At 49.3% G+C, this 26211-nt stretch overlaps 1 protein-coding gene across 2 annotated transcripts in view; it reads right to left on the bottom strand.

The window, feature by feature from the left end:
• Ksr2 (kinase suppressor of ras 2) overlaps positions 1-26211 on the bottom strand; it is a 346736-nt gene that overhangs the window by 70621 nt on the left and 249904 nt on the right. Inside the window, exons 8-10 of one of the 2 annotated variants that reach the window (XM_021642767.2) lie at positions 13404-13471; positions 8966-9084; positions 3171-3339 (exon numbers count right to left, since the gene is read on the bottom strand). In XM_021642767.2, coding sequence (XP_021498442.1) covers positions 3171-3339; positions 8966-9084; positions 13404-13471 — 356 coding nt within the window. Of the gene's footprint in view, positions 1-3170; positions 3340-8965; positions 9091-13403; positions 13472-26211 lie in introns of both variants that reach the window. The other variant, XM_021642759.2, reaches the window with a different exon arrangement.

Below are 26211 nucleotides of genomic sequence, written 5' to 3' on the forward strand. Positions count from 1 at the left end.
TATGGCATTGGTGTATGGGTGGAGAGGATAGACAGAGAGCAAGAAAAAATGCCCATGACTACGTAATGATGTGGCGGCAGGGTTCAGAAGAGAGGATGTACTGAGATCGCGTGCAATCTCAGAAATCCTGCCAGCCCTTAGAGGGTGACATGATGGTTATTACAGAGACTCAGATCTGGTCAAAGTGCTGGCCACAAATGACCAGTGAGTATAGGACATCCATATCACCTCCGACACACACACACACACACATACACACACTACATGCACACATGCACCTCACAATCACACACATTCACACCACACACACACACATACACACACACACATACACACACACACACACACAAAGAGAGAGAGAAGGAAGGAAAGACAGAAAGAAAGAGAAAGAATGAAAGAACTAAAAAGACAGAAGGTGGGAAAGAGTTTGATGAAATGCTGCCATCCAAACATGATGTTGCCCTGGCAACCATAAACACAGGACGGCCATGGGTACTTGGACCAGATTGGGCCCCAACTCTCCCCCACAGGTAGAGGAGGTGCCCGTGAGCCTCTCCATTGGGCCCAGGAGGCTCTTCCTTTCCTGAGACGCTGCTGCGTATGATGCCTGCTGGAGGAGGGCAGCATCTTTTTCTAATGGTGGGAAGAAGGGGTTCAGAGGGAAATAAGTGGGGATGCTAGAGTGTGATAGGGGTGACTGTGCTAACCACACAGTCTATGTACCTTTGAAACCAAAAAACAGAGAGGAAAAGAAATCTGGCTGTATCCACCAAAGACGGCTTTCTTTCTTGTCTCTCCTTTTCTACGGCACCGAACTTTATGTTTCCTGAAGTGGTGAGCATATGTGTAAGTGCGTGAATGAGTGTCTGCGTATGCTGTGTGCCGGGATGGTTCTGAAGAAAGAAGATACCTGGAGGCCGCACCTGAAAGTCCACGGGGACACCATAGCCACTCAAAACAAAGCTGGGGCCCTAAGGCAGATTCAGCTGTGCTCAGGGTCGCTCCCCGCTGACCTACACTGGGTTTGTCCACAGGGCAGGAAGGCTCAGGGAAGGATGGGAAGCACTGGTCAATCCAATGCGCCAGATGTGGCCACCAGCACCAGTCAGCACATGTCACACTTGGCTTGCTAACACCTCATTCTCCTTGTGCTCTGGGTTCGCCAGGTGAGCTACCTCACAGACCCATTTGGACACCCCTGAATGCTCCGGGTCAATCGGCTAGTGATACTGTTACATCCGACTATTAGCTTCCATACTCAGAGAACCCAGCATCTTACAGCCGGCCACACTCCAAGCTCCTCTCCTCATCTCCAGATACTCAGAATCAAGAGTGTGGCTGAGAGCCAGGTGCCTGCCACCCGGGAAGACCTGGAAGTTTGTATTTTGTTTTTCATTTCAGCATCACATTCCATCGTTTGTACTCACCTACTCACACTCACTCCCCACCCTCCCCGGACTCGGCTAGTGGAGCACAGCAATAACAGCGGCTCTCCAGAAGCAGAGGGGGAGGATGGTGAGTTTGAGGCAAGGCTGGGCCACATACTGAGAGCTTGTCTCAAAAAAAAAAAAAAAAATCCAGAGTCTTCATGTGCTGGTGGTGTCAAATGGCACAGCCACTCAAGGGAGAACCATTCTTGCGCTTTTCTTATGAAGTACACACGTGGGCAAAGGGGTGGCACTCAGTCACACAGTGCCTGCTTCACGCACGAGGCCCTGGGTTCAATCCCCAACGCTATAAACAAGAAAGCCAAAACCTATCTGCTCACTAGCAACAGCCGTGAAGCGCTGGCCGACGTCACACTCGCAGTGCAGAAACGCACGGCAATGATTCACAGTAAGCAGAACGCCGGTGTGCCACCCGTTCTGCGAGTCGCCTGTTCTTACTGCCAAATGTCCTTGCGCGCTGGGAAATCTCTGCCGAGCGCCGAGTCCCTTCAAATGGCGGCAGAGCAGCATTCCAGCGCATTCAGCCCTTCTCTTGATGGGCACGTGACACCATTTCAATTCTTCACTGTCGCAATGACTAATGTCCTTACACACAGATCCCGGTGTTCTCGTGTGAGAGTCAGAATAAAGATTCCTAGCAGTGATGCTGCTGACTCCATTTGAAACGTCAACGGACAAACTAGCTTCCTCAGAAGCTAAGTCTGATAGTATTTGTGTGTGCAAGTGCCTGTGAGTATGCATGTGTGCATGCTTGGTGTGTGCACATGTATGTAGAAGCCAGAAGCTAGCCTTTAGGTGTCATTCCTCAGGTTCTGTCCCCCTTGTTTTATGAGACAGGGTGTCATTTCACCTAGACCTCAACAATTTGGCTAGGCTGGATTCCAGTGAGCCTCCGTGAGCCATCTGCCTCCACTTCTCCAGTGCTGGGATTCCAAGCATGTGTCACTATACCAGGACCCCGTGCTCGTACAGTGAGGACTTTCCCCACAGAGCCACCTCTCCAGCCCCTTCCCAGGTAGCATAGTGATGGAAACCTGTCTTATGTAGCCTTCTTGGGCCCTATGGGCTTGTGTAGGCCCTGGAGGAGGCAGCAAGTCTTAGCTCTGGCCCACTAGAAGGCATAGAAAGATCCAGTGTCTCTCACAAGTAGCTTTTCCACTATTCTCTTGAGGACTGGGATAAGATACAGAGGTCAGAGGTCACAGAGCTGGAGCAGGATAAACAGATGTGAATCTTGAATCCAGGACCTCACACACTCCATTCTGAGAGCCATGTCGGGCGCCTGGGTTGGGGCTTGAGAAGTAACCGTGCTCTCACATGTATCCCTGAGATCCTGGGCACAGCAGCCTGCCACCCAATCTCAAACAACCTGTCTCACTGGACAACAGCCAACTCCACAGTAGGCGGCTCTGCCTTGTGACTTAGCCAGGTAAAGACACTGGTTCGATGTTAAACAAAAGACACATCTCTAAGAGCCCCTGTGCCTCAGTTTCCCCATTTGTCAAGTAGAGTTGATGATTCCTACTTTACATTTCCTCTAATGATGAAATGTGGTATTGTATGACAATTGCCCCATGTATTGTGAACACATGTCTATACACCAGTCTTGACTCTATCTGATCACCAACCCATTGGTTTCAGGCAAGGGTTAGCACCATCCTGGCTGGCTTTGGCCATGACCCAACTTCCTCCCTCCCACCTGTCTCCACAGCACAGAAGTACCTGGCAGGTTGAAGTTCTTTTTCTGTCTTGTGCACTGTGGGGAAGGGTGCAGGGGAGAAGGCGGCGTGGCGCTGGGAGGGAGAGGGGGTGCTGGTGAGGAGGGCGTGGAGGACGTCGTGGATGAAGGGTTGCTGCTGGAGTCTGGCTGGTAGGGGACAGGGATGTGGTCCTGTGGAAAGAAACACAGGGCAAGGGTCAGGGACAGGCGGGGAAGCAGAGACAGCAGACAGGATGAGCTGGGCAGGAAGGGGCTCCCAAGCCAGCTTGCTCAGCAATGGCTGCCCCTTCTGCAACTGTTAGATCCTTCCAGAGGCTAACCTAGTTCAGTGAGAGACCCTGTCTAAAAAAGTAAGCTAGAAAGTGACAGAGGAAGACAAATGGTCAACCTGTGACCTCCACAGGTATGTGGCCTCCAACACACGCACAGAGAGAGAGAGAGAGAGAGAGAGAGAGAGAGAGAGAGAGACAAACTACCTGAGCCAGTCAACTTAAGGGGGTTGTACCCAGATGCAGAGAGAAGTTTCTGGAGTCTCGTTCCTGCTTGGTGCTTGAACTCCAGGCAGGAAAGGTTAGCACATAATGAAATCTGCAGAGGTGCCAGCCATGTACTCTGTGTCTCTTTGATCTGCAGGGGCCCCATGCCGAGATGCCCAGAGACTTGTCCCCACTCTGACACTTCTCCTCCCAAGTGTTTATTAAAGAATCAACAGCCTGACAGCTCCAGAGAGCGTGGGAGTGAGCCTTCAGCATCTTCCCCAGCATGCAGCTAGGGTCTGCGATGTCTGTCCTGTCCTCAGACCAGCTCCAAAGGAAGGGCAAGAGTAAACTCCTCAAGTGCATTGCAGAATGGTCTTGTTGGGTGAATTTAAGAAAAGCAGGTCAGTGGGTTGAATGTGCCCTCCTGCAAGACATGTCATTCAGAAGCTTACACTCTAATCCCAGTTAGAACAAGGGTCATTGCAGATGTAACAAAGACAAAGAATTAAAGACAGACTGGGTCCTGACCCTACGGATGCATAGACTCATGAGAGACAAAAAAGGGGAGATACTTAAAAAGAAGAGTATGAGAAGGCAGACACAGGCACCACGGTGATGCCACCAGATGTTAAGGGCTGCAGAAGCCACTGGAAGCTGGAAGAGTTAGTGGGTCCTCCTTCCAAGCCTCCAGAGGGCACCTTTATAGCATAATAGCATGATTACTTCAACAGTGAGGAGTAATATTCTACTGTATAGATATACCATAATGTGTGAACTTATCCCCCGTCAGGAATATCTAAGTTGCTTCCTGGTTGGGGTTATTTTGTGTGGATGAGGATAAAGCTACTGTAAATATTTATAAAGAGGTTCATGTGTGTAGTTCTCTGGACTGGCTGTACCGTTTCACACCCTCATTCTACACTGACCAGTTTTCTATGTATCCTAGACAGTGCTTGGTGTCATCATTTCTTATTCTCTTGGGAATGGGATATTGGTGCATCATGTTGCTTCAACAATCAGCCATAGTAAGCATCCTCTCCTGGGCTGCTCTGGAATTTTTGTTTGTTTGTTTATTTGTTTGTTTTTATTAGAGTAGCTATTTATTCAGTTTTGAAATTGGGTAGAATTTTTTTCTGTTTCCAGTTTGTTCTTTTTTTTTCATAAAAGCATTTTTGGTTATTTTAGTTACTTTGCCTTTTCATATTATCTTCAGAACAACAGTGTCTATGGCTAGAGAGATGGATCAGTGATCAAGTGTGCACACTGCTCTCCTGGGAGACACAAGTTCAGTTCCCAGCACCACACCATAAGGCTCACAATGGCTGTAGCTCCTGCTCCAGGGAACCCAGTGCCCTCTTCTGGCCTCCTCAGGTACCTGCACTTATATGCACATACCTACCTCTACACAATTAAAATAATAAATCTTTAGAAACAAAGTCCTGGTGTCACTGGGGTCAGGGAGCCCACCTGATTTGAGGCCATCCTCCAAGCCTACTTTCAGAGAGCCCAGCTCCTTAAGGGTGACCTGCTGTTGCATTTTTGCCTCTTGGCTATCCTTACAGCAGCTTACTGATGAGCTGGCTCTGTTCCTCGCAACAGCAATAAGCCAGCATGCCAGATCTTCCAAGCCCCTGATCACAGTAATAAGAGCCATTGTCTCTGCTGCCACTAAGGATGGTTGTTTTGATGCCCTGATATAGAGTACAAGGGTTGGAGACTGGTCCCTGAAAGAGCTGGTAGATACCATTGATATTGCTTGTCTGGATTCTCTCCTCATCCTGTCTGTCTCTACCTTTCCCACCCCTCACCATCTCCTCCATTCCCTCTGTCTCCTTCCATCACTTCTGCTTCTAGCTTTGTTTACTCTTTTTCATCATTTATTCCTTTCTCATTTCCATTTTCTTTCATCTTCTCTCTCTGCCTCTTCCTTCTACCCTCTCTCCTTCCTCCTCTGTTCATTCCAGTGCTCTGTTCCCCTTCCTCTTCCCTTATTATTTTTTTTCCTCCCCGTCCTCCTTATTCTCTTTCCTCCTCCCTCTCCTTCCCTACCCTTTTTCCTCCTCCTCTTCCTCCATTCCTGAGCATCTTCTGTTGGACTAACTGCTTTACACATACTGCACATCCACTCCTCCCCAACACTGCCCCCATCACTCGTCCATTCTACAGAGGAGAAAACTAAGGCCAAAAAAAAAACCTTTGAACTGGTCTGCTCACAGCACCACAGCAAGTTAAGGAGCTGTGCTACAAACCCAGGCTTTTTGACTCCCAAATCCACCTTCTGTCAACCTGCCAGGTGAGGAAGCAGAGCCACTGTGAAGTGGGATATATCTGGCCAGACCGGGGGTCCAACAAGAAATGAGAGCAGGAACCCTTCAGCTCAAATTGGCTGTGAAATCTGTTCACTAACCACATCATGCCTGACAGAAAGAACCTGCATACAGCCAGTGAGACAAGAGGAGGAAAAAAAAATCCCACTCTAACGAGAGAGCCTGTCCACCTCCGTGGCAAAGCTCCTGTCTGTGCAGAGGCCAAGTCCTGTCCCTTTCCAAGAGCCCCTGCTGGTAGGCAAGCAGAACAATGTCACTATGGCTCATCTGTCTGACCTGTGGTTTTGTCCCATCTGACATCAGGATGCTCCAGCGCTGGTTAAGCCAGACAGAAAAGTCTTGGGGTGGCTTTGAGCTCCTGGCCCCTCACGATGCCACAGAGGAAAAGCTGGGTTCTGAGACCTGCACAGTCACTTCTAGAGAAACATGCCAACTGAGGCCCTCAGCTGCCTCACAGGTCCCTTTTAAGAGATCCTTTCCTTCCTTCCCTCCCTCCTTCCTTTCTTTTTTTCCCTCCCTTCTTCCTCTCTGCAGATGGAAGCCAGAACCTTGCACACACGAGCCAAATGCACATCCACTGAGACCAGCCTTGAGACTTCTAGAAACAACTGAAGTAAAGGGGCCCCAGCTTGACGTTTTGTCCAAAGCCCTGAGATCAAAGGAAACACACTACAATTCCATCCACCATGCACGGGGAAGCACACAACACTTTCTCAAATGCGGTTTATTTAATGCTTCCTCCAGGGACAGCACTCCAGGGTTGGTGTTCTTATCCGCCACTGTGAGCATCGTTAAAGCAGGGACCCCAAACCTCTTCCCAATGACAACTGGAGTCTACCTTGCCCGACGTTGAGCCTGACACCTGGGACTCCTTAGTTAAGAACTGTGGAAATGACATCTATTCATCACAGGTGCCGTGACGCAGCCTCATTGGGAGGAAGCCCAGGCTGTGGGCGGTCATTCCGGCTGACCTCCCTGCCAGGCACAGACTTTGACCCCTCCCAACCCAGGCACCAAACATCAGAGTGAAGAAGGCTGTAAAACTGTGAAGCAGTTGATGGTAAAATTCTGGGCTTTTCAGCCACATAGCCCTTCTTGTGGCCCACACACTGTGCTATTCCCACAGTATGAAAGTAGCAACAGACAGTGGGTGCCTCTTGAGTTACACAGAAGCAGGTAGCGGGCTGAACCTTGACCAGTCAGAGGGTTTTTCCCAAACGAGTCTCTGTATATTGCTAGGGCAAAGGCAAAATCACCACCACCCCAAAGACCACCCCGTGGTTTTCTGTCCCAAGTCCTATCCCCTAGCCCAAGGACTGTAAGCATAATACAAGGGTGGATATTATACACTTTCAATTTGGGGGCAGTTCGCTGTGTAACAGACAGCTGGAACGTGGCCATTTTAAACAGAGGAAAACTCCATCCCAGAGAGATTAAGTCACTTGCTACTGTTTCACAGCCAACAAGGCTGGCTGCCAGTTTGCCCTGACCCCCAAACACAGGCTCACTCAAATGCTGGGATGATGTGACAAGGAACCAGAAAGTGACTGCTTCAAGAACTGAGGTCAGAGGCAGAGGGTGGGACCAGGTGACACACAGCCTTGAGACTGCCCTAAACAGTGGGACTTGAGCTAAATGTGATGGCACACATCTTCAATGCCAGCCTGCAAGAGGCTGAGTCAAGAGGATCTCAGTTTTATGACCAGCCCGAGCTATACAGTATCACCCCGTCTCAAAAGCAAAACAAACAAACAAGAACACAAAAGCACAAAAATAAAACAAAAAACACCCAAACATTTGAACTGAGGGGATGAAACGGTGGTTAAAGCGCTTGCTGTATAAGCAAGAGAATTCAGATACCCAGAATCCAACTAAGTACTGGATTACCAGTGGATCCTGCCTGTAATCCCATCCTCAGAGGACAAAGACAGGGAAACCTCTAGAGCAAACTGCCTAGCACTAGCCCTAGCATCAAGCTCTGGATTTGACTAAGAGCCCCATCCTTCGGTGAATAAGGTCTAAGAGCCAACAAGGATGTTCCTGACATCAGCCTGGGACCCCTACAAGTACACTTATCACACATGTGCACATGTACCCACATACGAGTGCCCACAAAAATGCGAAACCACATACACACATGGTCAAAAAAAAAGTTGCTTCCAGAAACCAACAAAAACCAGTAGCTGGGTTTTAGGCAGCATGGCCCCCTTTGAGTAACATCCATCGGGACCCACTACAGCTGTTGTGGGGAGACAGGGTGGGGAAAGGGGTCCTCCTCTCAGTGGCCAATACAGGGAAGCGAGGCCACACTTTGGGGAGGGGGAGGTCCACTGTCTCCAAGATGCTCACCTGCATCTGCGTACAGATCTGTGACCACCCCCCCATCTCCGAGTTGACACCCTGCTTTATCCGTCTTCAACACAACACACAAAGGCTCTGTGGGCCTGGGAAACCACCTCTGACATACGTGAAACTGGCAACATAGAGTGATCATGCCAGAAAGAAAGATGTGCAGGGAGCCACCTGTTAGCCATCTGCCAGAGGGAAGAAAATGGCCTATCTGTCCCTCGGAGCTCCCAACAATCGCTACCCATCCATCCAATTCCCCACCAAAGATCCCCATCCCTTAGTTCAACAGGTGTTCAGAAAACCCACCGCCAAGTACACAGCTGCTCCAGCAGACGGGGCAGATAGGAAGCATCCCCGCCAGTGCAGCCAGGGTCTGAAGTACCACAGAAACGCCCTTTTTGTCATCTCCTCCCATCCCAGTTCCATCCCCCTCCCCTCACAGATCCACGTGCAGTCTGCCCTGAGGATCTCCTCAACCAATCACGGGATGTTTCCCCTCCGCCCTGTGAGCTTTACTGTATATAAACTACTCAGAAGCAAGAAGAGTCCAGGAGTGTGAGTACCATGCCCTGGCTCAAGCGTCTCCTCCTTCCCACCCACCATCTGGCCCCCACCCCTAACCCTGTAAAAGCCACACCTTACCTTGTTGATTTTGTTGGTTTTGGGGAGCGTCTGGCTGATGTGTAGATCTGAGTATCGGGCTGGCTTCCGGACAGGGTTGTTGATGTCACAGGGGACAGACTCTGTTCGCACTAACCTTGCTGGGTCCGTAGGGGTGAAAGCGCAAAGAGAGAATCTAAGCAGCACATCAGCTTTGATCGTGTCAGGAGAGCCCAGCTCACATCCCACTTTGAAACCTACCAGCAACACTAGAAGTGACAGCCGTGTATCACCATGACAGATGTTCTGGGTGTCCTCTGTGGTTTTTACCCTCTTTGTGTCGTCTACCTGGCACACCTGCCATCCCAGCACTCAGGAAGCGGAGGATAGGAGTACACATTCACGAGTCCATGGCCAGCCTGGGCTACATGAGACCCTGGCTTTTAAAATTTATTTTTTTTTAAGATTTATTTTTATGAGCATTGATGTTTTGCCTGCATGATTGTTTGTGCAAAGGTGCCAGATCCTTTGGAACTGGAGTTACAGACAGTCATGAGCTGCCATTGTAGATACTGGAAATTGAACCCAGGTCCTCTGGGAGAGCAGCCAGTGCTCTTAACCTCTGAGCTGTCTCTCTAGCTCTGAAACTCTCTCTCTCTCTCCCTCTCTCTCTCTCTGTGTGTGTGTAAATTTATGCAAGGTATCCTAACATATGTACTTGTTAGTATAAATGTGGTGTGTGTGTGTGTGTGTGTGTGTGTGTGTGTGTTTTAGTAACTGCAAATTGTCCTACAAATGTCCTCATTAGCGTAGATGTGTCTGTCACATGGGTGTGCACATGGGTATAAGTGTGGTAATCGGAGGTTCACATAAGGTCTACCTTTATTTTTTTAGCTGGGGTCTGCCACTCAACCTGAAAAGCTCATAGCCAATGAGCTTCAGGGGTGAGGGGGAGGTCCACTGTCTTTCTCTTTCTTACTCTTACTCTTCCTTCCTGCTATGTCGCTTGCCCATTCTGCACTCTGGTCATCCCTATTTCTTACCCCAGCACTGGTGTTACAGGCGTGGCCTGTCATCCTGGCATTTTGACATGACCTCTGGGGATCTGAACTCATGTCCTCAGGCTTGCATGGCATGTACTAATTTACCAACTGAGCCATCACCATTCCAGAAACTACGTATTTTTTTCCAGACATCCTTTTTAAATTATGTATTCCCTCACACGAGTTTTTTGACAACAGAAATAGGAAGCAACTATTTTTCATTTTTCCACACTGTTGCTGTCACCCACTGCTGGCTCTTTTTACTTCGGCCTGGAACTTTACTTGCAATACAAAAGACCCCTGATTCCTCAAGGCCTACAATTAGCACACAAGTCATGATGGACACCCGTCGCTGAGCTTCTAACTGTGTGCTAGGATGCCTTTTGTTATGTGTGGAGTTTGTTAGGATTGAAACAACTGTCACACACATTGGACCACATTTGTCCCAAATAACTATGGATCCCTACAATAATGGCCCAGTTCCTTTGGCCTTCCCACTCCCACCTCTGGGCATTGCTAAATAACTGCTTCCTGGTAGGGGAGGAGGTCTCCACCCTTAAGCGCCTGTCTCTCATTAGCTGTGTGACTCGTGGGGAACACAGTGAGCTGTGGTATGAGTACAAGTTCAGACTTGCCTGCCTACCACCTTTCCTTGTTAGCTGTGTTTTTGTTGGGGGGAGGAGTTGTGGAGTTAAAGCTTCACACTGACCCAGGGATTTAATTTCTCTGCTTAGCCTGAGCTGCCATTACCATGGAAACAGACTCTATTTTCAACTTCCCACCAACAGGGAGGTGGGGAAAATGCAAGAAGCCAGTGGACTTCCTCCAGAAAGTTCCCTTTGAGTCACTTGTAAGACACCAGCCCTCCGGGAGCTCAGGAGCTTGGCCTGGAAGGTGGGGGAGGGAGGAGGCCTTCTCCAAATACCAGACTCTGAGGGAGGCTCACCTTCCTGCAACCTGGGTCCCGACTTCCTGTGGGAGTTAGCCTTCCCAGCACCCACTAGGGAGCAGGCTTCTGTGGGAGGGAAATTCCCTAGTGATTTTGACTTCAGACAGGGGCTCAAGAGCTGTGTGAACTCTATTTTGAAGGTTTCAAAATAGCCATGCTAGGTGTATTAAGGAAGAGGCAGGAGCAAAGAGCCAAACACTATTCATGGAGGCCCAAGGTGAGAAAACACATCAAAAACCAACCGCCTGTGACAGCTCTGAACTTGCTTTAGGGGAAAACTCATTTTTTTTTTCCGCCTAAAGCTTCTCTTAGGTTCATTCTCAAACTGGATGGGTACTCCCAGGAAATGTCTGAGCTAAACAATGTCAGGGGAGGTGGAAGGATGGAGAAGGAAGATTCGGCCTTGGTTGAACAAATCTCTGTGTCTTAGGCTTGCTCTCTAGCAGGTCTGAGGCTCCATCCAACCTAGAGCTGAGAGCTAGCCAGGAAACCACCAACATGTGGCGGAAAGCCTAAGGCACGTCGAGCCACGCAGGCTTCTGCTTGGAAGGTCACAAATGCAGGTGACGCTTCAAGCAGGTGCCTGGCTTCTTGCTGTGGTGCCCACCCTCTCTGGACAGTCCCTGCCAGCACTTTCCAGTCTGCCAGGCCTCATTTGACCAACTTCTCTCATTCAGGATGCTTGCTTGGCCCTTATCAGTGTGTGAGTTTTATAGAACTTTTGCTTATGAATAATGATTCCTGCTTTGGGTGTGTACAGGAACCCCCACAGGATCCAATTTTAAAAGGTAGACTCTCGTTCAGCATTTCTGGGGCATGCCCAGGGAGTGTTGGGTTCACACATGCAAGGGCCACACTTCTGTTAGGCAGAGTAACGGGTAGTGTGGGTGTTGTTTTAGGAAAGGAGCGAACATGGGATTATCCTGTAGGAAAGAGCTTTACTGGGAGAGGGTAGTCTCTAACCATGGGAGCCATGACTGGAAAAGCTTCATTTCTTTAAGGATGTGACCCCGGGTAGATTGGCATCATCCCAGGACAATGCCAAGACTAGCTGGGCAACGAAAACTGGACTCAAGTGGGGGAAAGCAAAAGAAAAGAAGAAAGAAGATCTCAAAGTTGGGTGGGAAGGGATGGGAGGGTGGTGGTGGAAGGAGCTGGGGAGGGTGAGTATGTTCAAAATACGTGGTATGAGATGCTCAAATAGTTAATAAAATTGTTGTAGAGAGAGAGAACTAGATAGCCAGCGAGCACACTTAAAGGAAAAGTGACATATATGGCTGTCACAGACAGGATGATAAGGTGTGTGAGGGTGAGGCAGAGCCTTCAGAAAAATTCCCAAACAAAGGAAAATATCTGACTTTAACTTCCTGTTGGGGGTGGCCGGAAGGTCCACATCATATGGGACTTTAGTCTGGGATAGCCTGCATGACAAGGACAATGAGGGAGCCAGGTACAGAAAAGAACCATAAGCTAGAGGTTGTAAAAGCCACAGCACTGATCCTTATTATTATCTGCCCCTCCCCCCCCAAAAAAAAGAGAGGGCAGCAGGAAGCGCACGGCCTGAGCTCTTCAGGCTGCAACCGTTTACACCAGCCAGCATCTTCGGAGCAGATTTCTGATCTCACAAAAGGGAGCAACAGCAGCAGGAGAGGTCTCTGCTGTGGTGGCATTGCCCTGTCCCTGTGCCACCATCCACTGCAGCAGCCACACGTGGCTCCTGAGCCCTGAGGTACGGCTGGTGACAGCGAGTAACAGAACGTGTGTTTTTAGGGCATTCTCATTAGTCTCAGGTTAAATAGTCGCATGTGGCTAACAGCCTCTAATCCGACGGCCCAGACTTAAGAAATCACCCCGGGCATGGCTCATGAGGGTCTGGGAGTAATGGATCCACGAAACAGAAAATTTAAGGAATTACTTGGCAAGCTGGGCTATCAGACCTTATGAAGGGTTGTTGTCTCCTACCAAGTACGTGGCAGAGAGCGCAACACTTTTCTTCCCAGCTGAACGGGTCTGGTTGGGCACTGTGAAAGGCTGCCAGCTTGGTGAGGTTGGCCCTAGGATCTCAAAGCATGGGATACAGATAGCCTATAACAACTGCCCCGGGGCCAGTCTCCTCCCCTCTGCCGCTTCTGCAGAACCAGCTGAGTGAGCCTGGGTCACACAATGGAAAAGACCCAGCCATTCTTTTTGGAATGTGAAGGAAAAGCAATAGAGTGGAAATACAAAAACAGAGTAGAAATTAAGACCAGAGACAAAGAGCCAGGGGGAAGTGGGTACTAAAATATCAGAAGGACCAGTGGAAAAGCAAGAAATAGGGATGACCAGAGTGCAGAATGGGCACGCGACATAGCAGAAAGGAAGAGGGCATCGGGAGGAAAGAAATCAGGTGGGCAAGGATCTAGGGATCGGGAGTTATCTAGGAATCATGCTGGCCTGGGATGCACGGGCTCCTGAGCCCACCACAGGGAAGCAAGTGTTAAATATTTACCTCCTCGATGGATGATCAGGAGATGACAGGGCGGGGCTTCTTTGGTGCATTTGTTGTGGCACTTTAACCTGAAAGACAGAGAGAAAGAAAGATGGATGGGTTAACTGCATGGATGGATGGATGGGTATGTGGGAGGTTGGGTAGATGGATGGATGGCTTGGTGAACAGATGGGTAGATGGGCAGGTGGACAGATGGATGGGTGGATGGATTAATAAAATAGGTGGGTGGATGAAGTGGATGGACAGGCTGAATGGATACTGCGTGGAGAGATAGAAATATGGATGCTTGGACAGACAAAGCGATGAACTGGTAAATGGATGGATGGTTGGTGGATGGAAGGACTGCTGCATGGATGAGTGACAAATAAATGGACAGGATGGACATAAATATGGATGAGTAGATGATAGAAGGACAGGAGGATGAATGAGCTAGTAGATGGGTGTATGGATAGATTGACAACAGACCAATAGACAGAGTAGGTGAATATACGTATAGATCTATAGAGGACAAATGGCTGTATAAACTGGTAGATAGATGGATGGAATGAGGAAGAGATGGAAGGATGGAGGGAGGATGTTTAATGGATTGACGGGTGGAGGAATAAGTAGACGGACAAATGAGATGGCCCAGTGGACGAGAAGGCTCCAGACACCATGGACAGCGATATATGAAAGGTGACCGGAGGAAACAACCACAAAAGCTGATCCTTGGCAACCCTGATCATAACTCTGGAAAGAAGCTGCCAACTGTGACTCTTCCAGCTCTGCCCTGGGTTGTCTGTGTAAGCAGCAACTCTTTTACTAACAATATCCATGATGACCTCATGCTTAGGATAATGGTCATATTCAGAAGCAGCAGCAACAGCAACAGCAGCATTGTCATCAAAAACAACACCCCAATCTTAATCATCATTACCAAGTACTAAAAGACTCATTCGCCAGCCACTGTGCTAAACCTTTTCCATACACTGTCTCATTTGAATCTTACAACTGTAAGAAATAGCTACTATTATATTGCCGCTGTCTAGGTGGGGAAATTGAGATGAACTGACATGTCCCGGACAAAGCCACTCTCCCACAGGTAGTACCCAATCTATCCTAAAACCTAAGGCTCTTGGGAGGCATCAAACCAAAGCTTCCCTTTAGGATGCAAATATCAGCAAGCATTCAAGAGCAAGAAGACAAGTGAATTTCTTTTAGACAAACCTGAGGTATCACCTCGCTTGCCCACCACATTGCCTGACTTCCCAAGGATAATACCACCCCTCCCCCAAGTCACCGAAGCTGACTGCACTTAATGCAGACAAGATGGACACCCCGTGCAAGAGAGTGCATAAGCTCCATCTAGGCCCTCTGGGTTCCCCTGGCATTTTGTGCATCCCAGACAAACTGCCAATAGTTAACATTTTTGCCAGGTGACTGCCCTTGGGATTGAACATAAGTTCCACCCACCACACAGAGAGTAGAGTATGTCCCTTCCCTCTGAAGCCCTGACTGTCCTCTCCACAGACATAGATCAGACCTTGAGTTCTAGTCCAGTGTTTCTCAACACAGCATTCCCCACCCAAAAAACATCAGTACTTTCTGGGAACTTCTCTGGATTCTCTGCAGAACTGGCATCTCGGAAGCTAGGCTAGTGCAAGCCCTGAAGTGACCCAGATGTGTATGACACTGGGGAACCACTGGTTCGCTTGCTGTGTAAGTCTACACTTGTTTCCCCATTGTTTTTTCGCCATTATTCCTGGCTCTGAGAGGAGCCCTGGATTCATCTCTGATATGGAGACTTTAGACCCGGGGCCCTCAAGCATGCAGAGGACAGGCCAGGAGGAACCTGGGTAGTTCCAGACAATCAAGAAGCTGCACACTCCCTTTCCATCTGAATATGCCGAGGAGAAGGTCTTCAAATGCTCACCCAGTCCCACATGCAGACAGACAATGGACATTGCCACGAGGGACCCGATCACTGTCTTCTTCCATCTGTTTTCAGCTCACCTTATGTGATACTGTTTTTCCCTTCACAGTAAAGAGGTGTTTTCATCTCTAAATAAACTCAGCGCTATGGCTTGAATCTAAAGTGTCCCCAAGAGGCTCATGGGGAACATTTTGAACATTTGGTTCCCTAGCTGGGATGCTAGTTTGAAGGCTGTGGTACTTTTAAGAGGTGGGGCCTGGATGATGGGAGCAGGTCACTAAGAAGTGGGCTTGGGAGATCATGCCCACCCTGGGTCCAGACTGTTTTTCTACTTTCTGGTTCTTGTCTCCTGAATATGCCACTCTGCAAGCTCTCGCCCTGTCTTCCCTGCCATGATAAATGAAATGCAGAAACCGTAAATCAAAATGAATCTCTCTTCCCTTGAGTTGCCCTCACCACTGACAAGAGAACACAACACACTTTAGCCAAAAAGACAATAAGGTCAGGCATGGTGACATATACCTGTAAGGCCAGCACTCAGAAGGCTGGGATCATTGCAAGTTTGAGGTCAGTCTGGGATTAATTCTGAGTTCCACTACTTAGCAAGGATTATATGATACCATGTTTGTAAAGTGTTACACAAAATACCTGCAATGGAGTGACTTTCAGTATGTTATATTACCATAGTCACCATCACCACCATACCTCCATCACCACCATCATCACTACCATCATTACTATCACCTCCATCAACACCATCTCATCACCACCATTATCTTCATCACCACCATCATTACTATCACCTCCATCAACACCATCTCATCACCACCATTATCTTCATCACCACCATCATCACAACCACCACCATCATCACAACCATCACCATCATCACCTCCATCACCATAATCATTACCATCACCACCATCACCATCATCACTACCATCACTACTATCACCATCATCACAACCATCGCCACCATTCCTCCATCATCATCATCACGACCACCACCACCAATACCATTACCATTATTGCCACATCATTATCGCCATCACCGTCATCTCTGCTATCACCATTATCATCCCTACCATCCCCACTGTCACCCACATCATCCCCATCATCATTCCCACCAGCATCCAGCATCCCTACCATCTCCACTATCCCCCACCACCCCACCACCGTATCATCACCACATCCAGTTCCCACATCAGCTTCTGAGAGACTCATGATCACCCTTCACACAGCAGCATAATCAGACCCAGCGATTTACTGATGATAGCGAAAAGATGCACACAAGGGACGATTAATTCCCAGGATGGTTTTTACAAGAAGTGAAGTGTTTCTATTCGTGGAGAAGCGAGCTCGGGCTTCAAGCGGGTGATCTCTAAAACGCATGCTCATAATTATATCCTGCCAACATCCTGCCTGGTGGGCAGCGTCCCGGGCCTCCAGGAACTCCACGGCAGCTGCGGCAGCTGCACCCATCCTTTCTCTAGTTTCACTCAACTGGAGCTCAGAGAGCTCAACTCTAGTGCTACTGCCTGTTGCACCTAGCAGGGACTCCCCACTCACACTCCCGTTGCTCCACATTTCCTCTCTGTCTTACTCTGTGATGACATCTCCAGCCTGCATCACTTATTTGTTACCAAGTGGGCTGCCTCTCCCCTCAAACACAGGACTTCATCCGCCGGCGCGCACTGTTTTCAGCCTAGCTTATTAAGACCTGTGGAGTCACTAGGGTTTGATCCAGAACTAGAACACAGACCCTCCCCCTAGGTCAGAGAATTTGAAAGGGCCAGCAGAGAAAGGGTCAAGTCAGACTGGCGGAAATCTCGTGAACCAGAGACCGGTGGGAGCCTGGGGACAGCCCAGGCCTGTTTCCAAAAGGAGCATTTTGACTCTTATCCCTGTCTCCGGGACAGAAAGTCAGGAGACCTAGCACGCAAGGGCCAAACTCCAGCCTTAGCTGCTCACTGGCCCTGTGACTCTGGCCTCAATTTCCCACTCTGTGAGACAGGGCACCTATCATTGCTACTGCTTAGGGCCATTGATGAGACCAAAGTGACCAAGTAAAGTACCCAGAACGTCACCTCATGCACTGCATTTGGTCACCCCTCTCCTTGAGGGACAAACTACCTGACAGGGGCAGCTTACAGAGGGAGAGTGTGTACTGGATCTGTTCTAAGGGCACACTCGAGCATTCTGGGGGAGACGTGGCAGGAGACTCAGAGAGCTGTCACATGGCATCCACAGCTATCCACGGGGAGAGGTGAATGCCAGGGCTCAGCTCACGTTCCTGTCTGTGTTCACTCCATAACCCCATCTTGTAAGATGGCACCATCTACATCCAGGGTAGGCCTTCCCCACCTCAGTTAGACCTTTCTGGAAACACCCGCGGAGATGCAGCCAGGGATGGTGTGTTTCCAGGCTGGCTATGAATCCAGTCAAGTTGACAATTAAACTAAGATACCACAGCTCTGGTTGCTTTGAGGGTCTCAGCTTGTGAATCTGCCAGTCATACCCGCCATTTAATGGCTTTCAACTACCCCCGTCTGCCTGATTCAAGCTCCACCTACACTTTTTGACGACTCCTGATTATCAAAATCAACTGTTCCTAACCTGCACTATTATCGTTTAAACACAGGTCTAGTTTTCACAGCTGTATGCTAAATCATGCATACGATAGCTGGTGCTCTGACATTTCTGTACACGTATACAAAAAGCAATGCTTGCATCAGGGTTTCTGGCTCATCCTGTATTTTGGATAGTATTTGGAGAGCTCTCTATCACTATTATTACAGGCAGGGAAACTGAGGCCTCAGAAGTAAATGCCTGGCACAGAACATCACAGAAGGTAGATCAGTTGTCAAAACACAGGCCTCTATGATTCAAGACCAGATGCTTAACTGGTTAGTTTGCAAGGACAAGGGCTGGCCACGCAGTAGGACCACAGCCGCTCCTGACTACCCCCTGCTTCCCTGTGAACTTCCCACACAGAGCAGAGTGTGAAAACCACAGACCGGAGCCTTTTTCACTGCCTTGGTGACCCACGTGCCACTCTTCCCTCATGTCTGGGGAGGGAGTGCAAGGCATTCAGAGCCAACTGCATGATTTTGGTATGAACACCTTGCATCATTTCTGGAAGTGGACGGTGCCAGTGAGCCTTTCTTTGGGTTGTGAGGTTCTGCTCCTTTGGGAGCTGGGGGAGGGGCATGCACACACACACACACACACACACACACACACACACACGCACGCACACACCTCTAAGAAGTCATGAGTCTACCCTTCCTCTCCCTCATTCTCTCATGAAGAGAAGAGCACTAAAGTGCCATCATGGTGTCCCTGGGTCTTCAGGTCTAAGTCACAGACCAATGCTCCCCAACCCCTACCCCCGTCAATCATTTCTGTGGAGTATTCCTTTAGGAGATCTTAGGCTGATGAGCTGGTCTCTGTGGGGCCGTTGAGTAGCCAGGGATAGAATGGTCAGTCTCCTGTGCCAAGAGCCTACCAAAGCCTTTCTAGAAACACTGGCTCAGAGAGAGGTCCCAGGGCGCCAAAATGAGGCTGAAATGCTCAGGACAATTAGCCCACTGGGAAGTGGCAAGAGATTTGGGCTGGTGACTGCCAGAAGCCCCGGAACACTTAGAGTAGCGACTTGTAGGACACAGACATAGGGTAGGGAGAAGATGAGAGACCGTGGGGGACCGTGGCTCCTTCCACTGCAGGTATCTTACCCAGCATTCCTTCTGCCTTGTATCCTCCTTGCTCTCAGGGTAACGGCCAGTCTCATGCTGAGACCCTGCAAACCTCAGGGGGTTTGCTTACTTCTCTTTCTTCCCAGCATCCCTCTCTCCCTTGAGCTGTTAGCCAAAGCTCCCATTTGCCAAGCATCCGTCCTGTTTGGTGCAGTTCACTGTCTCTCTAAGCATCCTGAGCATCCAGGATCCTTCTGACACAGTGCCACCAGGTCCCTCTCATCATTCCAGATCAGCCCAACCACAGCTTCCTCCGGGGAGCCCTCCCTGACTGCTGTCCCACCCTGCCTTCCCCAGTCATACCCGAATACAAGATATACAACTAAGGTGTCTGTCTGTCCACCAGCCTGTCTTCCTGCTCGGCTTTTAGTGATCAGAGCTGAAAGCCACGTCCAGGTGATCCCATGTTTAGTGACATGACTAGTGTACAAGTGTGGTGCATATGAGGTGCCCAGGAGGCATCTGGGAGGAATAGTCCTTTCCATTTCTGAGCGCACAAAACAAGCTGCACGGGCAATTTTCAAACAGCAGGGGTGAGTGGCAAGGTGTTCATACTGAAGTCATGCAGTTGGCTCTGAATGCCTTGATGTGCACCCCCTCCCCAGACATAGGGCCTTTAAGGAAGGAATTTGTCTTCCTTCTTATGTGACCTCCCCACTGCTGTCCTAGTGCCCAGCACAGCCGTTGGTTTGTGGTAGGAACCTGGTGCTGTATTTTTCTGCATGCATGCCAGGTCTCTCTTTTGCACAGGAGCTGCTATCTTCTTTGGCTTTAGTTTTCCTGGTTTCGAAATGGCTGTCTCAGGGTAAATAGATCGCATAAAAGTGCTGGAGTAAATGTCAATGCTTGGTCAGGCTGGGCAGAGCAGTGTTCAGCCGCACTTTCAGTAAGGGGGGGACATAGGAAGACTGTGAACCCCAGGCCAACTCAGATTGCGGAGCAAGACCGTATCTCAATAAGTATAAAAACAACCCTCCCCAAACCAAGTCTCTTTATTGGGTCCTAAGCCCAGCTTTAAAAGCAAACTCAGAGTGAACAGGAAGATACGGTAGAAGCAGGGGACTTAGCTGGCCCCAAGTGACTTCCAGAATGGAACTGTTCAAACTTGCATGGTTCTTCCCCTAGGGAGTTCCACCTGTCCCCTCTCTGGGAACCTGTTTCTCAGCCAGCTCTGTGCTGGCCTGCAGACCCCTGTCAGCCTCACAGGTCTGCTCTGGGCCATGGTCAGAACAGAGAGAAAGGACCAGATCCCCTCACAAAGGGGCAAAGTCCTTGGAGAGAACACCCCTGTCCTAAGCCCCAGGTTAGGGACAAGGGAAGGAACTGTGAAGGAAAGCCAAGGAAACCCAGTTTAGAAGAACAATACAATGTGTCAGAAATAGAAACCAGGCTGCTGCTTCTTCTTCTTCTTCTTCTTCTTCTTCTTCTTCTTCTTCTTCTTCTTCTTCTTCTTCTTCTTCTTCTTCTTCTTCTTCTCCTTCTCCTCCTTCTCCTTCTCCTTCTCCTTCTCCTCCTCCTCCTCCTTTTCCTCCTCCTTCTTCTTCCTCTTCTTCCTTTGTCCTCCCTCTCTTTCTTTTTGGTGAAAAACGTAACTCTCCCAAATCAACATGATTGCCTGTGTTCTGCCTCTCTTCTCTTCCACTATCTCTGTGATGCTTGCCCAGCATCCGAGGCTCCAGAGGCCCTTGTCAGGAAAGTGGGGGAGGAAAGAAGACTACCGTGGAGAGGAACACCGGCAAGAAATTCACGCCAGTCATCCATGTTGTAATGGGGACTGGATGGACCTAGGATCTTTCACATGCCAGGCAAGCACTCTATGTCTGAGCTTTGCCCCCAGCCCTCTCATTACTTTTGCTTAATAGTTTAACACAGGATCTCACTAAATTGCCAGGGCTGGCTTGAAACTCACTGTGCAGCCCAGGCAGGCATAGGAATAGCCATTTGCCTACCTCGGCTGCCCAGGTGGTGAGGGTCACATGATCAGGCTGACTCAGACTTGGTCTTCTGATGAAGATACTGTCTCGTGTAGCGAACAGCTCCTTTGGGGGAACTGAATGTTCCACACAAGTAACTTTTCCTCATAACTGAGGTTTATCCCTTTAAGCCGTGGAATTACAAAAAAGTTAGCCATCTTCAAAGAAAGTTTTACATAATTCCTCTCCGAGATGCCAAGCTCTCGCAGGGCAGAATGGCACTCTGTGCACACCCAGACTATGCTTGCAGAGATGCACTGTCTTCCTGGAGCCTGTGTGACCCTGCTCAGGCATTGTGTCATTTCATGTCCCTTTGGTCACATAGTTAAGAAAGGCAAACAAGTCTCTCTCCCTCTCTCTCTCCCTCCTTCCCTTTCCCTCTCTGTGTGTGTTCACATATGTGTATATGTGGGTGCATGTGTGTGTGTTCACATATATGTTCGGGTAAGTGTGAGGATGCTGGTACATGATCACATTCATGGATGTATACTTGGAGGTGAGAGGTCAACCTTGGGTACCAATTGTCAGGAGCCATCCAACTTATCTGTGAGATGTGACCTGGAGCTTACTAAGTGATCTAAGCTGCCTGCCTAGCAAGCCCCAGGGATCCTCTTGTCTCCACCTCCCCGATGCCGGGATCATGTGTGGACCACAACACCTGCTCTTTTTTTTCTGCATGTGTTTTGGGGCTCAATCCAAGTCCTCCTGTTATTTGTGGGTAGCATTTTACTGCCTGAGCCATCTCCTCAGCCCCTGACCCACTTCTCTGCAACTAAGACCTTTCTCTGGTACCTGGGGACTTCTCTCGCTTGTCATGCCAAAACACAAGGCACCTCCTGACCTGCATCTGAGTCCAGAGTCCACCCTCTTCTCAGCTCCTGGGGAGTCAGCTGGATCCTCCCACTTTTCCTTCTCCTCCTAGTAAAAGGGAACCCTCAAGACCAAGTTCATCAAGTACTGAGGGCTGGAGACACACAAGTGGAGGTGATACTCAGAACCTCATTAAATATCATGTTGTGTTTGGGATGCCATTTCTAAGCCAAGGACAAACCCAGGTTCCAGGGTTTAAGTGCCGCATTTAAGAGGCAAGCTTGGTCCTGGCAGTAAGGTGACCCATTGAGTTGGGCGTAGAGGGAAGACAGCCATTCAGCCATTGCCAGCTGCATTGAACAGGCTGGGGCTTTGAAAGATTGGGGTTCATTACCAGCATGCATAGAGAGAACTCTGGATCATCTCCTAGCCAAGGAAAACCCATGTCCCTCCCACTCTCAGGTTCGCATTAGGATTCTTGGTACCCAGGCCAGCCCATCTCTCCAGCCAGCAAGTCTCCCAGCAATGGGAGAAGCAATGCTTGCTTCCATAGTGAACAGGAGAGTGGCTGCCCCTTCTTGAAGACCTATTCTGCGTCAAGTATCTGTCCTCGGCACCTTACTCCCATCCTTAATTCTGAGACCTTGTGAGGCAGAAGGTTTGACTCTCCTCACTTCACAGTGGAAGACACTGAGGTTCAAACTGGGCCAGCGACTTGACCACATTAGCACAGTCAGGAAGTGATGGGAGCTGGGATTTGAACCCAGGTTTGTTAGTAATACTCTCCCGGTCCTATTTTCTGTTGGAAGGGAGCACTCTAAAGAATTGGAGGCTCCACATCCAAACTGGGAATTCTCTCAGGCGATGATTCTCTACTTATCTTGGGTGCTAAGAAAAGACCTCGATCCCCACAGATACTCCTGGGGAGCCCAGAAGCCCACTTTGCAGCGAGCGGTCAGCTGATGGATCCATCCATTGATAGATCAATTGCTTGATCAGCACACATGTTGCTCTTCCACAGACAGGCATGGGGGTGATCTGGTTGGGGGAATGATGTCTACTTGCAGCTGGGCAGACGATGCTCTGTAAGTGGGGCACAGTGGGCACCTGGGGCAGAGCTCAGGTGGGGTCCCACCTGCCCTCCTTTCCGGGGCTGTCATCTCAGCGTGTGGCTAATCCTGTCAACTCTGCCGGCCGTTCCTCTGTGAGCTAGCCCCGGTTCCTTCCTCTGAGCCTCAGGGCAAGGTGGAAGAGCCCAGCCTTGGAGATACTCCTCCTGTGTTTGCAAGTCCACCCACACCCAAATGAGGTTAAACTAAGCTGCTCATCTTTCCCTTTTTTGTGTAGTAAATCATCTTTCCAAGAGGTTTTTTTGAAAAAGATGCCAGTGGGGGGATGGTAGAAAGGAAACATTTCTTTCCGGATGCTTCTGGGGTGGAGTTCAGCTATTCTGAGTGTAGATACTTCTTCGATCGACTCCCACTTGATACCAGCAGGTTCCCTGGGCTGAGGCTTCCCAGATGTCTGAGTGCTCTAAACCCTCCAAGGGCTCCCCTATACCTACAGGATCCAATTCAGGCTTCCCGTGTGGCTTTGGATGGCCCACCCCACCCACCTTCCCTCCCTTCCTCATATTCTCGGTACTTCGGCATCTTGGCCTCACCTCAGCTTAACTTCTGACCCTGAAACTGTCAAGCTTGTTCCCAGAAAGACGAGAAAGGAACCCCAGACATAGTCTGGCTCCCTGGTACCAGTGGTGCCCATCACAGCCCAAATGGCTCTTCGGGCATCTTTAGCTTCCAGGAAGGACGGCATGAGGGAAGACTATGGCAGGCCAGAGAGACAGAGGGGAAAGCTTTGGTCCAGGGTTATGGCTGAGTCCAGGTTCTCAGACTCTGTTCAGCGGAGACCAAGGGAAGCAGAGCAGCAATTACTGTGTGGCAAGCCCTTGGCCCCCACAAAATGATTAAGTGTCCAAGGAAATGAATTAATGGCATCCATGTTTGAGTAACAGACACACCCACCATGAGAGACTTCTAAGACCCCTGTCTCCTCATCTGTAACATGGGAGTGATCCCCACCTGCCTTCCCAGTTGGTAACATGGATGAAATGGAAGCACGCTTCTAAAGTGTTTACCAAAATGCCTGCAAGGTGATGAAGCTTCAGTGCCTAATACCATCATCATCCTCACCATCACCACCATCACCATCACAACCATCATCATCATTATCATTACCATAATTATTACCCTGGCCTCATCCAATTCCTATCTCAGTTTCTATAAAAATTATGTAAATCTCTTTCTTACCTATAACTCTAATGTAATTTGACTTTTTTCCTGTGATAATAAACACTATTGCACATAAGAGACAATTAATTCCCAGGATGGTTTTTGCAAGAAGTGAAGTGTTTCTATTCATGGAGAAGCGAGCTCGGGCTTCAAGTGGGTGATCTCCAAAACGCATGCTCATAATTATATCCTGCCAACATCCTGCCTTGTGGGCAGCCTCCCGGGCCTCCAGGAACTCCATGGCAGCTGCGGCAGCTGCACCCGTGGGCCCCCCGTTTGGTAAGGGAGGAGCAATTAGCTCCTGCACCAACCTTACTACCCTCACTTTTCATTTCCCTATCACCTGTGGCTACAGCCATTTCATAAACCAAGAACTTTTCAAACAAGATGTTGTATGTTGATTCAAGAGCGCACACAGGTAAGGAGACTGCACGGGGCAAGGAGGAAATTGAAAATGCAGTGAGCAGATCCTGTAATGCGACAAAACTGGAAGAGGGCCAGGAGCCCCATCTAAGTGCAAATGAGTGAGCGCCGATGTGGAAAGAATGCAGAGTCAGCCTGTGCAGCCACGGGCAGGCAGGGGACTCGGAGAGGGTGGACATCCAAAGATCTTTGGAAAGGCAGAACACTTGCCGTAGCCATGGCAGATGTCCCATGATGCTCCTGCCCCCATTACAGATAACTCATCAGGGGGTTCATGCCTACGGAGGCTGGCAATAGCCTTGACTGGAACAAGTCAATGCTTTGGCTAGCACCAACCTGCCTCTGTGGCGATGTGTTTAACTCAGGGCTGACCAGGGAGTTTATTTAAGCTTTTGGAACTTTGGCTAAGATAGGGAATATCCCAGGCTAAGCAAGTTATAATCATTCTGCAGTTACGGGGTTGAAAACTCCCATAAATCATCCTAGACCCTGAAGGTGGTAATATTATTACCAGAGGGAGGTTTGGTACTGGGTCCATGGTTGTGCTGGGCAAGTGATTGGCAGGTGACACAGTGAAATTGGATAGTGCAGGATGCAAGCAAGCCCTTTGGTTGGGAGCGGGTGATTTATAACATAAACATGTTTCTCTAAACTAGTGTTAATAATGCCTCTATCTAGCAACATGCACAAACTTTTTCTGTTATCACACCTAGGGGTGGGGGTCACACAGAATCAATACACAGTTGAGGGGTGGCCTAATGCAAGTTAAAGCCTGGTGTGGAATTGAGGTTGAGGAAGCTGAAATAAAACATTAGTTTTAAAGTCTTTACTGGTTTGGGATAATGTTTCCCCCTTTATAAAAATTACTTTTGTGTGGTGGTGGTGGTGGTGGTGTGTGTGTGTGTGTGTGTCTGTGTCTGTGTGTGTGTGTGTGCATGGATGCAGATCCCTTGGAGGCCACAAGAAGGAGCTAGATCTCCTGGAGTTATAGGTAGTTGTAAGCAGCCTGGTGCAGATGTTGAGACTTGATCTTAAGTCCTCTGAAAGAGCAGCAAGCACTCTTCACCACTGTGTCATCTTTCCAACCCCAGACGTTCCTATCTGTATCTCGCACTGATAGAAAAAATGCATCTCAGCTTCAATTCTCTTTTTCTACTGCAAAAACCATTCAAAAGTCATACTCTTGTGTACATTGCTATTTGCCTGCAAGAAACTGGATGAAGCCAAATGTGGTGATATACATCTATAATCTTAGTACCGGGGAGTCTGAGGCAGGGGAATGGTCATAGTTTGAGGCCAGCCTGGGCTACATAGCTTAGTTCTAGGCTGTCCTAGGCTACCCAGTAGCTTTAAAAACAAAAACAAAACAAAAAAAGAACCACCTTGAGAGTATGAATGTGGAAGAGCTGGCCCTGCCCCTCAGCAGCCGAAATACTCGGGAAAGCACACCCCCTCCCCAGCTGTACCTCACCTGGGCAGCACAGCAGACCTGGCTTTGGTGGCATGGGTGCAGGTGAGCCAGCCAGAGGTCATGAGAGCAGGAGAGCTGGCCCTGCCCCTTGCTGGGTATGGCACTGGGTGAACTCTCTGGGGCAGTGCTGGAGACCTGGCCCCGGTGGTGTAGGTGTGAGACAGCTCATGGGC

This window comes from Meriones unguiculatus, chromosome 4 (assembly GCF_030254825.1).
Source record: "Meriones unguiculatus strain TT.TT164.6M chromosome 4, Bangor_MerUng_6.1, whole genome shotgun sequence".
NCBI classification, from domain to species: domain Eukaryota; kingdom Metazoa; phylum Chordata; class Mammalia; order Rodentia; family Muridae; genus Meriones; species Meriones unguiculatus.